General features: G+C 41.2%; 1 protein-coding gene across 2 annotated transcripts in view; it reads right to left on the bottom strand.

The window, feature by feature from the left end:
- robo3 (roundabout, axon guidance receptor, homolog 3 (Drosophila)) overlaps positions 1-13,230 on the bottom strand; it is a 120,266-nt gene that overhangs the window by 5,911 nt on the left and 101,125 nt on the right. The window contains exons 14-26 of one of the 2 annotated variants that reach the window (XM_049591472.1): positions 12,893-13,109; positions 12,156-12,280; positions 11,355-11,538; positions 9,356-9,604; positions 8,959-8,998; positions 8,614-8,753; positions 8,157-8,438; positions 6,273-6,420; positions 5,516-5,734; positions 3,888-4,087; positions 3,571-3,678; positions 2,568-2,735; positions 1,699-1,841 (exon numbers count right to left, since the gene is read on the bottom strand). In XM_049591472.1, coding sequence (XP_049447429.1) covers positions 1,699-1,841; positions 2,568-2,735; positions 3,571-3,678; positions 3,888-4,087; positions 5,516-5,734; positions 6,273-6,420; positions 8,157-8,438; positions 8,614-8,753; positions 8,959-8,998; positions 9,356-9,604; positions 11,355-11,538; positions 12,156-12,280; positions 12,893-13,109 — 2,223 coding nt within the window. The remainder of the gene's footprint in view (positions 1-1,698; positions 1,842-2,567; positions 2,736-3,570; positions 3,679-3,887; positions 4,088-5,515; positions 5,735-6,272; positions 6,421-8,156; positions 8,439-8,613; positions 8,754-8,958; positions 8,999-9,355; positions 9,605-11,354; positions 11,539-12,155; positions 12,281-12,892; positions 13,110-13,230) is intronic. The other variant, XM_049591473.1, reaches the window with a different exon arrangement.

Below are 13,230 nucleotides of genomic sequence, written 5' to 3'. Positions count from 1 at the left end.
CTCTCTCTCTCAATGTATCACTTTGTCATACGGATTACTGCAGTTTTATTATGTTGATCTGTTCTGTACACACCACATCTATTGCACGTCTGTCCATCCTGGAGGAGGGATCCCTCCTCAGTTGCTCTTCACTTGCTACCATTTTTCCCTATTAAAGGGTTTTTTGGGGGAGATTTTCCTTATCAGCTGTGAGGGTCAGAAGACAGAGGGATGTCGTATGGTGTAAAGCCCTGTGAGGCAAATTGTGATTTGTGATATTGGGCTTTATGGATAAGATTGAATTAAACTGAATTGAATTGAATTGAATTAAATTGATTTGAATTGAATAGAATAGAATTGAATTGAATTTGGATGACTAAATTCAATGTCGGTACATCTAATGCCAATGTAATTTTGATGTAGAATACTGACAAAAGGTGATGTTGATATTTTTTAGTGTTAAATTGTGTTGCTATGTAACCAAAATGAATGTCTTTCAAATGCCAACATCATCTTGATGAAGAACTACATTAAGTCAAAAGATATGGAGAATGAAATCAAACATCTGCAAAACTTTATGCTGCTAATGTCCACACAACCTGAAATTCTAATGCATTATACATTTAAGATATTGTCAGCCCGATTTTCATCCCAACCAAAATTTGTCTGTCTGATGTAAACATCTGTCTTACATCATAAAGACGTCTGGTGCCAGACGGTTTTTGAATTATTACTTGTGATAGGGTATTTTCAGTGTGGTGTTGATACTTTTACTTTGTAAAAGCTCTGAATAAAATGAGTAAATCTAATTAAAAGATGGATAATCATGAATAAATGCTAAAAACAAAAAATGGGACATTGACATTGAAATAACATTACAGAGATAATATGCAATAAAGCAACTATAAAATGGAATGAAAATTGAAACATGAAACAGAAAATGTAAAAGCTTAAACAGAGAATTTCCTTTCCCAGTTTTCTTCTTTGTTAAAATTTAATAATAGCCTGATTATCATTAAAAGCAGGATAAGATACTACCCTCTGAGCCATAGTTGCACAAAGTAATTTGGACAACTTTCTATGCTTTCTATCAGCTACTACCTCTGTCTACCTACAGTAATGCTGAGGGACATGTCAAATACATGTACGTTTTTCCTCGCTCGTGTGAAATACCCACAGAGCTTTCCATTCGGCTGGCACAGCTTGCTCTGCCATAAAAGACACCAGCTCCTCACTAGGGAGCCTGCAGGGGGTGCATTTAAAGGAGCGCTCCCACAGTGAAGTGAGGCCTCAGAAGTACACTCTAGAGAAAGCGGTGGGCGTGCACGCTTAACATTGTTTCTTACTGTAAAGCCTATCCTGGGTAGACAGTAATGGTAGATCTGTATGTATGAACCTAAGAGCATGTTGCTGTGAATGTGTGTGTGTGTGTGTGTGTGTGTGTGGGGGGGGGGGGGGGGGGGGCAACAAGGGAATGTAGAAGCTCTTTTCATGCGCCTGCACGTATAAGATTATGTGTGTTTTATGGAGCGCGAGTAATGATATGTAGATAAAACTAAACCACAGGAACCTCTCCATGGCAGGAACAGTCTTTGTTCCAGCACTCATAAATATCTAAAAGCATCAATTATTAAAACCATTTGAGGTGAAAAGAGAACATTTTTCCCATGCATAAAACCGCAGTGAAATTATAAAATCATTAGTGTCGCTGTATCTTACCTCGTTGTGTTTCCTGGCCGAGTTGAGCCCTCGGGAGCCTGTGGAGCCTCTGGACGAGGAGCTTCCTGTGGTCGAACAGTTACTGGACATCTGACTCCTGGAGAGGTAACCGGCCTTACTGCTGTATGGCATCATCTCCTCATCTGAGGAGGCAATAGTAACAGAGACAAGATGGGGTTAAAAGAGAGGGATTTTAGTTTATAAGGCAGTACAGTCTCTTAGTAGGAAAAGAAAGGTTAATAAATATCTTATCCAGTGATATATCTGCTGGAGAAATGACCATTTAAAACTGCTCTAGGCAAGATTTTTCTTTGCTAAAACCCCTATAAATTCCTTCCATTTGTCCATATTTAACTCTGGTGTTTAGTATGGTTATTAGCTGTAACTGTTCTTCACAGAAGGAGGTAAATCAAAAGCCAAAATTTAGAATTTTCTCTTAAAGACCTGTGATTTCCTGCACCAGGGAGGCATCATGTTGCAGGATTTCTGGATTTCTAGACCACTGCATGTGTTTTATTTATGGCACCACAGCTGCATGTTATAAATGTTATAAAGTCATTCATAAGGAATGACCTGGCAACCAGTCATGGACACAAGTCTTTGTCCCGTTTACTCTACTGTGTAGCACTGGAGGAGAGAATACTGCAGTGCAGTAGGAGGGCATGAATGTGGAAAATGCTACATATGAGCACAGTTACAACACTGCAGAATATTACTCAACTTCAGTGAAATATAAATGTGTTGTCTATTTACTCCATTTCTGATTTCTAGTGAAATATTTCAGGATGAACATTCACTCCTTGTGCTAAATTAGCTTTTGCTATCCTTAAACTAAAGTCTGACTGAAATACTGCAAAATATTGTCTCACTGTCAATGTGTCTTTGTCCCGAGCCTTTCCGTTGGTGGCTGCTGCTGCTGTATTCAGTCCTCTCCAGGGAGGACAGAGCGCTGTTCACCACATTGCTGGCCTCCATGCACTCCTGGGGCCCCTGCAACCTGTCCTCTCCTGGGGGCGGCTCTGGAGGTGGGGGAAGGTCTAAACAGAGAGAAGAGGAGGGAAAAACACCCATAATGAATATCTGAGTTAAGGATATAAGGAAAAGATTTTGTGCTTCTTTTTCATTCAATGCAAGTTCATCTTAATGTCAGGTTCATGTTATGTAATAGCCTTACATGGCTTTCAGAAGGAGAATGAGAGCATTTTGTTTTTGTTTTCCTGTGCATAACTGAGTGAACCCGAGAGGCTCATATCAGCCCAGTTTTCCTTTAAAAGCACAGGGGCACGTTTAAGTTAACGCTGACTTCCTGCTTGTTAAAATGTATGATGCACGTGCAGCCATGTGCTGGTGAACTGGTTTCAAGGTTACTTTATTCATAATGCAACGCAATGTAAGATCATTATCATTCCCAATCTGTTTGTAAAGGGGGTTATCTGGTACACATATGGTGTGTGAAGTCAGTGTATCTGAAAGCTAAGATTTTAAATCAAATCCATGTATATAACCAGGGCCGGTAGTTTCACATTACATCTTTGCACCAGTATTCAATGACAGATAGTATCATAGAATATCTGTTTATGTGCTGGATTATTATTGACAAACTGACTAAGAGCATTAAATAGTTACAGAAAATAACTGTGGACTTGATTTTGTAATTGGTAGTATAGCTGCATATTCAGATACTGGAACTATTTGATACCCTGCGACAGTGTCATTGTCACATTCATGCAAAATAATACCTTTATTTCTGAACTCTTTTGTGTATGTTCAGTAACACTGAACATTTGAGAAAATGTCAAAAATGAAAAACAGAAATGCAGCTGTTATTGTTCCCCTGTCCATGAAGTGGAATCCAAACTAAAATCCACTCACCTCCTTGTACATCTCTTCTGTAAGCTGAACTCTTAGAGACCTTTTTCTTCACTCGTGATTTTTGGTTGGGAGGAGTGCATGTATCTGCTGGGGATGAGCGACTGTGCACTGTATGAGGGAAGGGAAAAACAATCAGACAGTGTTTTTTGATCCATACTCAGACACTGAGCTTTTGATATACTCAATGCATATGGATTAGTGAGTCAACACAGTTGCATACATGAATGTTCAGCTTTAATAATCTTGTTTGCTAATGTGCCTTTGTGTGTTACGTGCAGGCTGGTATGTGGAGCACATGGCGCTGCCAGTCACTTTACCGGGTGTAGTTGCACTGCCGCTGTCTTCATTCAGAGCTGGCCCCTGGCTGTGGAGGCAGCGATGGGCAGGACTTTGGCACTGCAGCGTGCCAACCTCTGATGAGCCGTGATGCTGTTGGCCAGAGAGGTTGGGGTTGGACTGGGTGAGCAGTGGGCTTGGCGCCTGGGGAACTGGCACTGGACCGCAGGGTAACCTTCTGCTATGGGAAGTAAGGGCAACGTGTTACTGGAGAGAACAAATCCATGGAGTCTGAAGCTCAATCATTGGGTTTAGAGGTGAGGGTTATGAAAAAAAAAGCAAATTGTGTCTGTTAATGTTTTGCCTGTCTTCTCCTGTTATGAGTTTATCTGCATCATTGTTTTTTATTTGGATAACTGAAGGTCTGACAAGGGATTAGCCATTTGGCTAACAATGGGCAATGTGCATTATTGCTGTTAAAACATTCAATTACTGGCAGTGATATAGTATTTGTTGAATATGTAAAAATGGTTGTGGTTGATGTGTGAAAATGTGACAGTCATGTTTTATGAAAAAAAGGTTTTCAGCTTAATTCAAGTGCATTTGTTCCTGCTCCAGGCTAAAGTTGTCTAAAGTTCATTTTTTCTTCGCATGAGCTGACCCTGTTCTTCAAGAGCACCTGCATTTTTCTTGAGTTTCATATGATAAAGACAGTCCTCAAATACCACTACCTCGTTCACGATAAATAAAAGTATGTTTTGGACACATAGGTTTGTCTGCATTCAGTGAGGTTAAGTTAGCGACCCTGTTCTTCTTGACCTTCATGCAATTCTCTTACTACAGATTGTGGTGTATTCTGAGGACGCTGGACAAGTTAGTTGCATTGCTTTGCAGCACAGACACGTCTCATACACTCTCAATCCAAATAATTCCAAACAAAAGATGATGCTCTGTAGAGCAGGGCTGGCTTTTCGCCTTCTGCTCCAGACATCTAATTTAAGTTTTTCCCGTCTGCTATACAGTTGATTGCATACTACTCTTCTACGCTACAACTGGAATGCAGCCGTAACACTCTCGCTGTTAGTTTAGGAAGTGCTTGATTTGATATGCAGCAGAGTTTTAAATGAGTGGAGAACGCATTTAAATTACAATATTGCAGTCAATCACGTTCATTCAGTTGTAGGAAGCCAAATTCTGGATCGAGATTAATATTCGGTTAACTGAACAGCCGTAGCAGCTACAGTGTCAAAATATATTGCTAAAGTGAGACATATTACTATACACTTAGTATCTACAATTTGCTTATATTAGCCCCTAAGCTACTGGTCATACCAGACCAAGGAAGGGTGTAGTGGCAAAACCGCTGAGTGTATTGAGGTGTTGACTGATTGATCTGAACTAAATAACAATAATTGTCATGCTGTTGCATTATATTGTTAGTAAAGAAAGTGTCCTTCTGTTAACTGAGCAGTGGACAGTAAAAACTCAAAGGAAAAACATGAGGATTATCAACAACATAAATTTCCTTCAACAAAGCAGAAAAGGAGGTTTGTATTCAGTAAAGCAGATGATAGTGTGTTTGTTCAGGAGCTCAGGGTCATGAGTTGTTGTGGATTCATGTATGAACACGGCCATTAGCTACCAGTCAACACCAAGCCCGTTCAAATACCGTGACAGCTGCTGGCCGTCTGCTTGGTTAAGGCGGGGGAGGTCATGGGGTGCTCGGGTCTCCTCGTGAGGCGACGGGGTGAGCGTAGCCGTCGACTGGTGACTGTATGAGGTGGCTGGAGAGGAAGCGTTGTTTCTCTGTGGGGGAGAGGGTCCACCTTCACAGCCCTCCATCAGGTAGGTCCTCTCTGGGAGAGGAGGACACCACTCCTCATCCGAGCTACACAGACAAAGAGGAGTGTTACAGCCAAATGATACAGTGTAAGACATGTAGCTGGGTTTTATCTTCATGGGCTCTTAAAAGACATTGTTAAGGGACCTGTTGTCTCACTGGTGCCTTCAGTTCCAGCAATCTATGAGGCTACTTAAACATTAATACTGTTCTTTCAGGCTCGACTGAAGTAAGAAGGCCTTGCCGTTGGCAAAACTGCAGGAGGCTAAGTTTCCACTTGGGTGGGATGCTGCTATGAGCGTCATACTGAATGATAGTTTGCTCTGAGGTTGCAGAGAGCAACTGTTAAAGAGGAACACAGCAAATTGTGTTTTAAGGGTGGGGAAAACAGCTTAATCACTAAAGCAATTGACCAAGGCCAAGGTAATTGAGTTGTTAAAGCCAGAGGCATAAGAGCCACGTTGGGTTCGATACTTAATGTGCCTGTTAAAGCTGACGGTAAGTCTAAATGATGGTGAAGCAGTGTAATACTAATTTATAGAGATGTGTGTGGGTGTGAAAGAGAGTGTGTGGGAGTCTGACTCACCCTATGTCCATGTCCTCGTGCTCTGGGGGCTGCTCGTCCGTCTCACACTGTTCAAGCTCTCCAATTGGGGGAGGTGGTGGCAACGCCTCCATCCAGGTAAGAGACGGGGTCTTGACAGCTTTACCCATGGCCTTCTGCTTGGGCTTACCTATAAAACCAACAGACAAACACAATGATTCACTTGAAAAAGATACTTTGTCACATTGGGATGATATGTCATGAGCAGAACTGACAGATGGCACACACATGACACATATCCCAGAAGGCCTGTGGTTGAAAGATATTAATAGAGGTATGAGAGTAGAGCATGGGACACTAAATTTGTAAAAGAGCTTTTGTCTTTGACACTTCACAAAGATTTTTTTTCCCTGAGGTGCAGCAGTGGTGCTAAGTCAAGTTAAGTTTAGGTCAGAATACAATCAGATTGATGGAATATTTTCGTATAAAAAAGAAAAAACAAACAAACAAAAAAAAGTCCAGTAATAAAAAAAATCAGACCTGACTGATTATTTTATCTTTGGGTGGAAAAATTCACCATTTCATGAAGCCCAAGATGCCATCTTCAAACTGCTTGTTTATTCTAACAACAACTGAGAACCTTAAAATATTCAGTTTAATATCACACACAACAAAGAAAAGCAGTAAGTCCTCATAACTGAAATACTGAAACTATGTAAATATTGGTGTTTTTGCTTGAAAAATGAGTTGAAAATAGTCGCATGATAATTTTTTTGTTGCTTGACAAAAATATATCATAACCCTTTCCTTCACAAATTTGTTTAAATCTCTGTTAGTGAGTGCTTTGCCAACATAATCCATAATCCATCCACCCGACAGGAGTGGCAAATAAAGATGCTGATTACTACACAGGTGTGCCTTGGCATGGTCACAATAAAAGACTATATAAAATGTTCAGTTATATCACCAAACACAATGCTACAGTTTTTAGGGAGCATTTAATTGACATGCTGACTGCAGGACTGCCCTGAGCTGTTGCAACTGAACTGAACTCAACTGAACTGAACTGAACTGAATGTTCATTTCACTATCATTAGCTGTCTTTAATGTAGTTTTTCAGAAATTTGGCAGTACATCCCACCAACCTTACAACCACAGAACACACCAACCCAGGATCTCTACATTTAGTTTGTTCAAACCAACTGTAGCATCAGATGTCCAAGTGGCTTGCTTTAGGCAATATTACAGCTGAAGAAGCCAAATGTGGAGGACCTGGGCTGTAGTTATACATGGCTTGTGGTAAGTGAGGACAGTTGGATGTACTGCCAAATCTCTGAAACATCACTGGAGACATCTTATGGTTGTGAAATTAACATTCAGTTTGCAGGCTGCAGCTCTGGTGGACACCCCTGCAGTCATATAAAATCTATAACAGATATCTGCATGTGAATGTAGAATCCATAGGCAACAATACAGATTTTGGTACTGGAGGTGGGGCTGTTTCCGTTTGTAGTCAGAGTGGTAATGATCAATCATGTTTGAGTGGCAGGTAAACAGTCCCCGTTGAGAGGCGGCACACATTGGCCTATTGTTTGATGATGATTTAGCTTTATATTAGCTTTATATTCATTCATTTTCATTCATATGCATATATCTACTCGTAGAGATTAGCTGAAATAAGTGGCAAGCAGAAGAGGAAGCCTTGGCCTAGATATCTGCTTGCTACAATAGATCTCCTGAAATATTGGCCATTGCTATGATTGGTCAGTAGAGCTGATGCGTCTAGAGGTAGAATGGGGATGGAGAGGATTGGGAATGCAAACTGGTACCAATCAATGCATTGCTTTACAAACAAGCACTGCTGGTAAGAAATGCTGCAAGAAATGTCTATACTGAACAAAGACAGAGAGGAGTCGCCTTCCTCACCGTTGCAGCGGTCTGGCTGGGCGTACTGAGCTCCAGAGGGCCCTGGCTGGGTGATCCAGTGTCCATCATCCTGCTGCTCGCCACTGTGGGCCGGCGCCTGCATCTGGTTGGTAAAAGGCATGATGGAGGTGGAGGCATAGGGAGCTGTAGAGTTGTGCTGGGCGTAGGTAAAGCTGTGCAGGTCTTCACTGGTCGCATCAATGGTGCTGTAGATGGGACCTTCAGTGGAGCCACCCATGCTGTACTTCTCTGTCTGATTCAGGTAGTTGGAGATACCAGCTTCTACACAAGCATGGAGGTAATATTTAGCACAGCTTTCTTGCTTTGTTGTGAGTCTATCAGCTCTCTTTTGTCATAGTAAATACCACTACTTATCACTGTACTCAATGATGCCTTAACTTAATAAGAAAATCTGCCACAACAGCTATTATATAAGCACAATAGAACACAAGCCTACCATTGTAATATCTCTCAGCTGTGTCGTGATTGGTGGTGCAGCAGTTAACTGCCTCTTTACCACTGTGGACCAAGTTGGTAGTGGGCCAAGAGTCTGCCAGCCATGGATAGTTGCCCATGTTGCCTCCCAGCACGCCGGGTCTACAGAGACATTCTGGCATTAATTTAGGACATGGTGGAACACAGTGCAACAGCAACAACTGCCTAGATGGAAAAACAGCATGAACAGTAAATAGAAAGCTGGATATACAGTAAGAAACATTTGCAAAAATCAGTCCAGCTTAAAAAAGAGGAGAACACAGCTTCACAGAGGATAAAAATATCTTGTGGGGTATAATTTAATTACCTTCCATTGATCCCTGTTCCCTCGCCATGAGGGAAACCAACTGCAGAAGACAGAGAGAAAGAGAGAGTGATGAGAGGGGCGTACTTTTTGTGGCCTACTTTGCTTTCGCTTTGTCTTTTTGTTGAGTCAAGACAATGCTTATATTATCTGAGATCAGCTGTTCTCATTTCCACAGAAATGTGCAAATGTAAATGGCAACTATTTTTGCTGGTCATTTTTCCTTTTCAAATTTAATCCAACTTCCCTCAAATTTATTTAAATAAATGCCTTTGGCTGCAGTCTAAATGCCATTTTAGGTCATTCCCATGACTTCTGCCATAAGTGCAAGGTATCATACCAGAGAGCAGACACAGAGAGCCTCAGGTCAACATTTTACATCTTAATCATTCTCCCTGACCTGCTGGAGTATAGGCGAAGGAGGCAGTGTAGTGGCTCAGCTCCTTCCTCTTCTTGCGTCGGCAGTAGATCCAGACGCTGAAGCCCATAAGGATGACCCAGCAGGCTCCGCCGATGCCCGCGATGAACGCTGGCTGCTTGACCACATCGGTGATCTGCTCAGCCAGACTCACGCTGCTCTCCTCACCGCTGTCGCTGGGGCCACTGCCGCCTCCACTGCTTGGCACGGAGGGCTGTTCAGCAGGCAGCTCTGGGTTAAAACAGATAGGAGGAGGGCAAAATAAGATATCATAATAAAAACTGATTGTTGCCCTGTTGTTTCCATCCAATGTATTTCATACTGTAAAGCTTAAATGTTTTTAAAGCCAAACAGAGAACCCAATAAAAACCTAACTATGTATATACAGTAATAGCAGCCTTATAATACATGGAGGAGGCTAGAGCTGTTGGGAAATGATACAAAGCCTACAGTACTTAGCACAGAGGTGCTTTGAGCCACATGCTAATGTCAGCATGACAACACAGTCAAAATGCCAATGTAATGTCATGTAATGACAACTGTGAGCATAGTAATGATTGCTGATTAGCACTATGCTCAAAGTACAGCCGAGGCTGATGGGAATGATATTACCTGTGCAGGGATTTGGTCATAAACCAAAGTATTGGACAAACTCAAATTTTGACCTGATGATGATATTATAGCAATTAGTTTAGACTCCTAAAATGAAAAGTCCAGATGTGTGTACAAAATTTCATGGTAATCCATCAGATAGTTGAGATATTACAGTCTGGACCAAAGTGTTGGACCAACTGGCCAACGGGCAGACAAACCCATCCATTGGGCTACACTGTGAGCATTGCTAAAAACTGAACCAGTCTGTCTCCCAACTCATCAAATACTGAAGCTTGGTCTGCGGCACTCTGCATTGCATACCAACACACACAAGGTACCTATTAACAGCAGCACAAGACACACTGGGTGGCATTTTTGACACTCAGAACAACTGCTGTATTATAAAGAGCAAAAAAAAAAAAAAAAAATCCACATAGGGTGGGCGGGTTAAACAACCTCAGGACTTTCACCTGGGAGATTGCTGTTCCTGTCCCATGTGAAACCAAAAGTCAATTGAGTTATTTAATAACAACGTAGTGTGCTAGTATGTGCAGCATACTATGCTTGTGACATATTTAGAGACGTATGTGACGTATGACATGTTAAGTTACATTACAATAGTAACAAACATACTTATTTGAAGCCCAACCATGATGTTTTTTTTTATCAAACCTTACTATGTGCTTTGTTGCCTTAACTTAAGAAAGTAAACCTAACAACTATTTTTTTGTCCACATTCAAATTGTATCTTGAAAATAGCCTGTGGATTTAACAAGCTGTACATTTCCTGTGAAAAGATTTTAAAAGATATTTATTTTTAATAGCCACAACACATGTAACAAGTATAAACTGATGCTCAAGGGCATCATGTGTTTGACATGTGGGCCAAGCATCAGTATTTGACAAGTAAAAATAAAAATACAAAAATTAAAAAAATGTTGCCATAATTTTTAAAGTACCAGGATTTCCACACAATTTCATGGCCAAAATCTCAAAACTTCTCCATGACGTTTTAAGGACCTACAGTATTTTTTTCTTGCCAAATTTGTTCGGCATTTTTCAGACATATCAGATTCAGTCTGATATGTGCGATGGTACACAAGTCATCCGCATCAAAGCATATTAAAGCTATGCTACATTGTCAGCTACAGAAAATAAATGTGCCATTGTGTTATTTTACGTAGAAAGTTATCCATGGAAAATCCACGCTAAAATTCCACGACTTTCCAAAACCTTAAATGATTTTTAATAATTCTATGACGTTTCCAGGCAATGAAGTAAATAATCTGCCCGTTCTAACTTTCTTGCAAAAATAAAGTTTGTCTCTAGTACATCTCCATCTTGACCTAATCTTATTTTACAGCTATTTTTGTCATGGTGGACTTACTGATGAGGACAGACACTGGCTGACTGCGGGCGCCCACGCCAGCGCTGGTCACCGCCGCCACCTCCACCTGGTAAAGCACACCAGGCATCAGACCTTTCAGTGCTGTAGACAAGGTGTTCCCATCCACTGTCCTGTTGATGTAGTAGCGTGTCTGGTTGTCACTGCCGCTGCCCACACACCAAATCTGTTGGGATACACAAAGTTGGTAGTGAATTTGATATACAGCTCAGTTCAGTTTCTGCTTTGTTTTTGTGACACTTGGATTCTTATCAGTCTTTTCCGGACAGCTAAGAGTGTACTGGCATTTTCATTTACTGATGAAATAGCCAATCATAGGCTGTAATACTTCAGCAGTTGAATCAGTTGATATTCCTGTGTTGAATGTACAGTAGTCACTGAACTTGACCACTATCCAGTGCGCTCTACTCTACGTTTGAAGTCTTAAAAACAGCCTGAGGATTTTTCTTTCCCCTTGACAAGGTTTTATCTCTGCAAGTTCACTGAATGAACAAAATATAAGGGTCATCTAGAGACTGAAGTGCAACCTCTTGTGACTTTCCAGAATCCTCCAATAACCCACAGCTTTCTTATTTCTGATTAGTACAAATTTAATTAAGGAATTCTTAGCATTCTTAACATTTTGTACGTGAAGTGCAAGATTTGTATGAAATGAAGCTCCTTGCGTGCTGTAGCAGGAGTGTTTTTTTCCTATGTGTTTTGGTGCTTGTTGCCTTCAGCTAAGACACAGTGACATTGCTTGCATGTCACACATGTGGCATGACTCAGCTGAGGTGTGTTTACCCTGTACTCCTGGATGATGCCGTTCTGCATCTCACTGGGTGGAGGCTCCCAGGAGACGCTGATGCTGGAGCTGTTGCTTAGCTTCACTGTTACCACTGTAACTGCTCTGGGTGGGGCGCTGGGGACTGTGAGAGGTGGGAAAAAGCATTCATGTTATTTCATCAACATAATTATAGACTGGAGTGATCATTAACAAGGGAGACCAAAACATTTAAACTGAAAAATCAAATAGCTAAAGGCGATAAAAGTGAGGATGCATAAAACACAAGTCAAGAAACATAAAAGTGAGCTGTAGCAGGAGGAGAAATTAAGTTCTGAATGCTTTAAAAAGTTCATAATGTAATTTTTTTTTTTGCCAGACTAAGCTCTTCACGCAGGTCGATCCGAAGTCTACAAGTGCTGATGGCAAAAAAAGTCTTCTCTCTTGTTTTTAATCTAGAGTTTGGATCAACTAATATAAACCTGCTGAGAACCTCAGGCTGCAAAAATTGCAGTGTGCAGCGGCTGAATTTAATGAAAATAGGGATCAATATAAACGAACCCAAATTGTGGAGGATATAAAATTAACCTCAAAATGAGATAACATTAGGAGATTCATGTGGTGTCAGACAGGCTAATGAACAGCTATTTTCAAGGCCCCACAATGTCAAAGCAAACCTAGATTAGTTTATTAAAAGAAGTTTTCTTTGAATCTTTTTGAGGTGCAGACGTGTTTCAGAAGTCACCAGATTTATTACCCTCTTCTGGGGTTCGAACCAGTAACGTTCGGCTGTCCTTGCCCTGGAATTCATCGAAATAGGGACGGATCTTTATCTCGTACTCGGTTCCTTTGAGCAGGCTGGTGAGTACAGTGCTGCGTTCGGAGGGGGAGTTGATGTCCTGGAGGAGCCAATTTCCCCCACTGGGTCGGTAGAAGAGACGGTAGCCCTGGACGTACTGAGACTGACGGTCAACCTTGATGAATTGAGGGTGACATAGGGGAAAATTAGAAAATTGTGGGAGAGAGGAGAGATGGAGATAGGGTGAAAGAGTTAATTTCTCCATTCCCTTAGTCTGCTTCCCTAAAAAAACAAAG

Source organism: Epinephelus fuscoguttatus, linkage group LG12, assembly GCF_011397635.1.
Source record: "Epinephelus fuscoguttatus linkage group LG12, E.fuscoguttatus.final_Chr_v1".
Lineage (NCBI taxonomy): Eukaryota > Metazoa > Chordata > Actinopteri > Perciformes > Serranidae > Epinephelus > Epinephelus fuscoguttatus.
The sequence above is the reverse complement of the archived record's forward strand: the minus strand, read 5'-3'. Positions and strand labels throughout refer to the sequence as shown.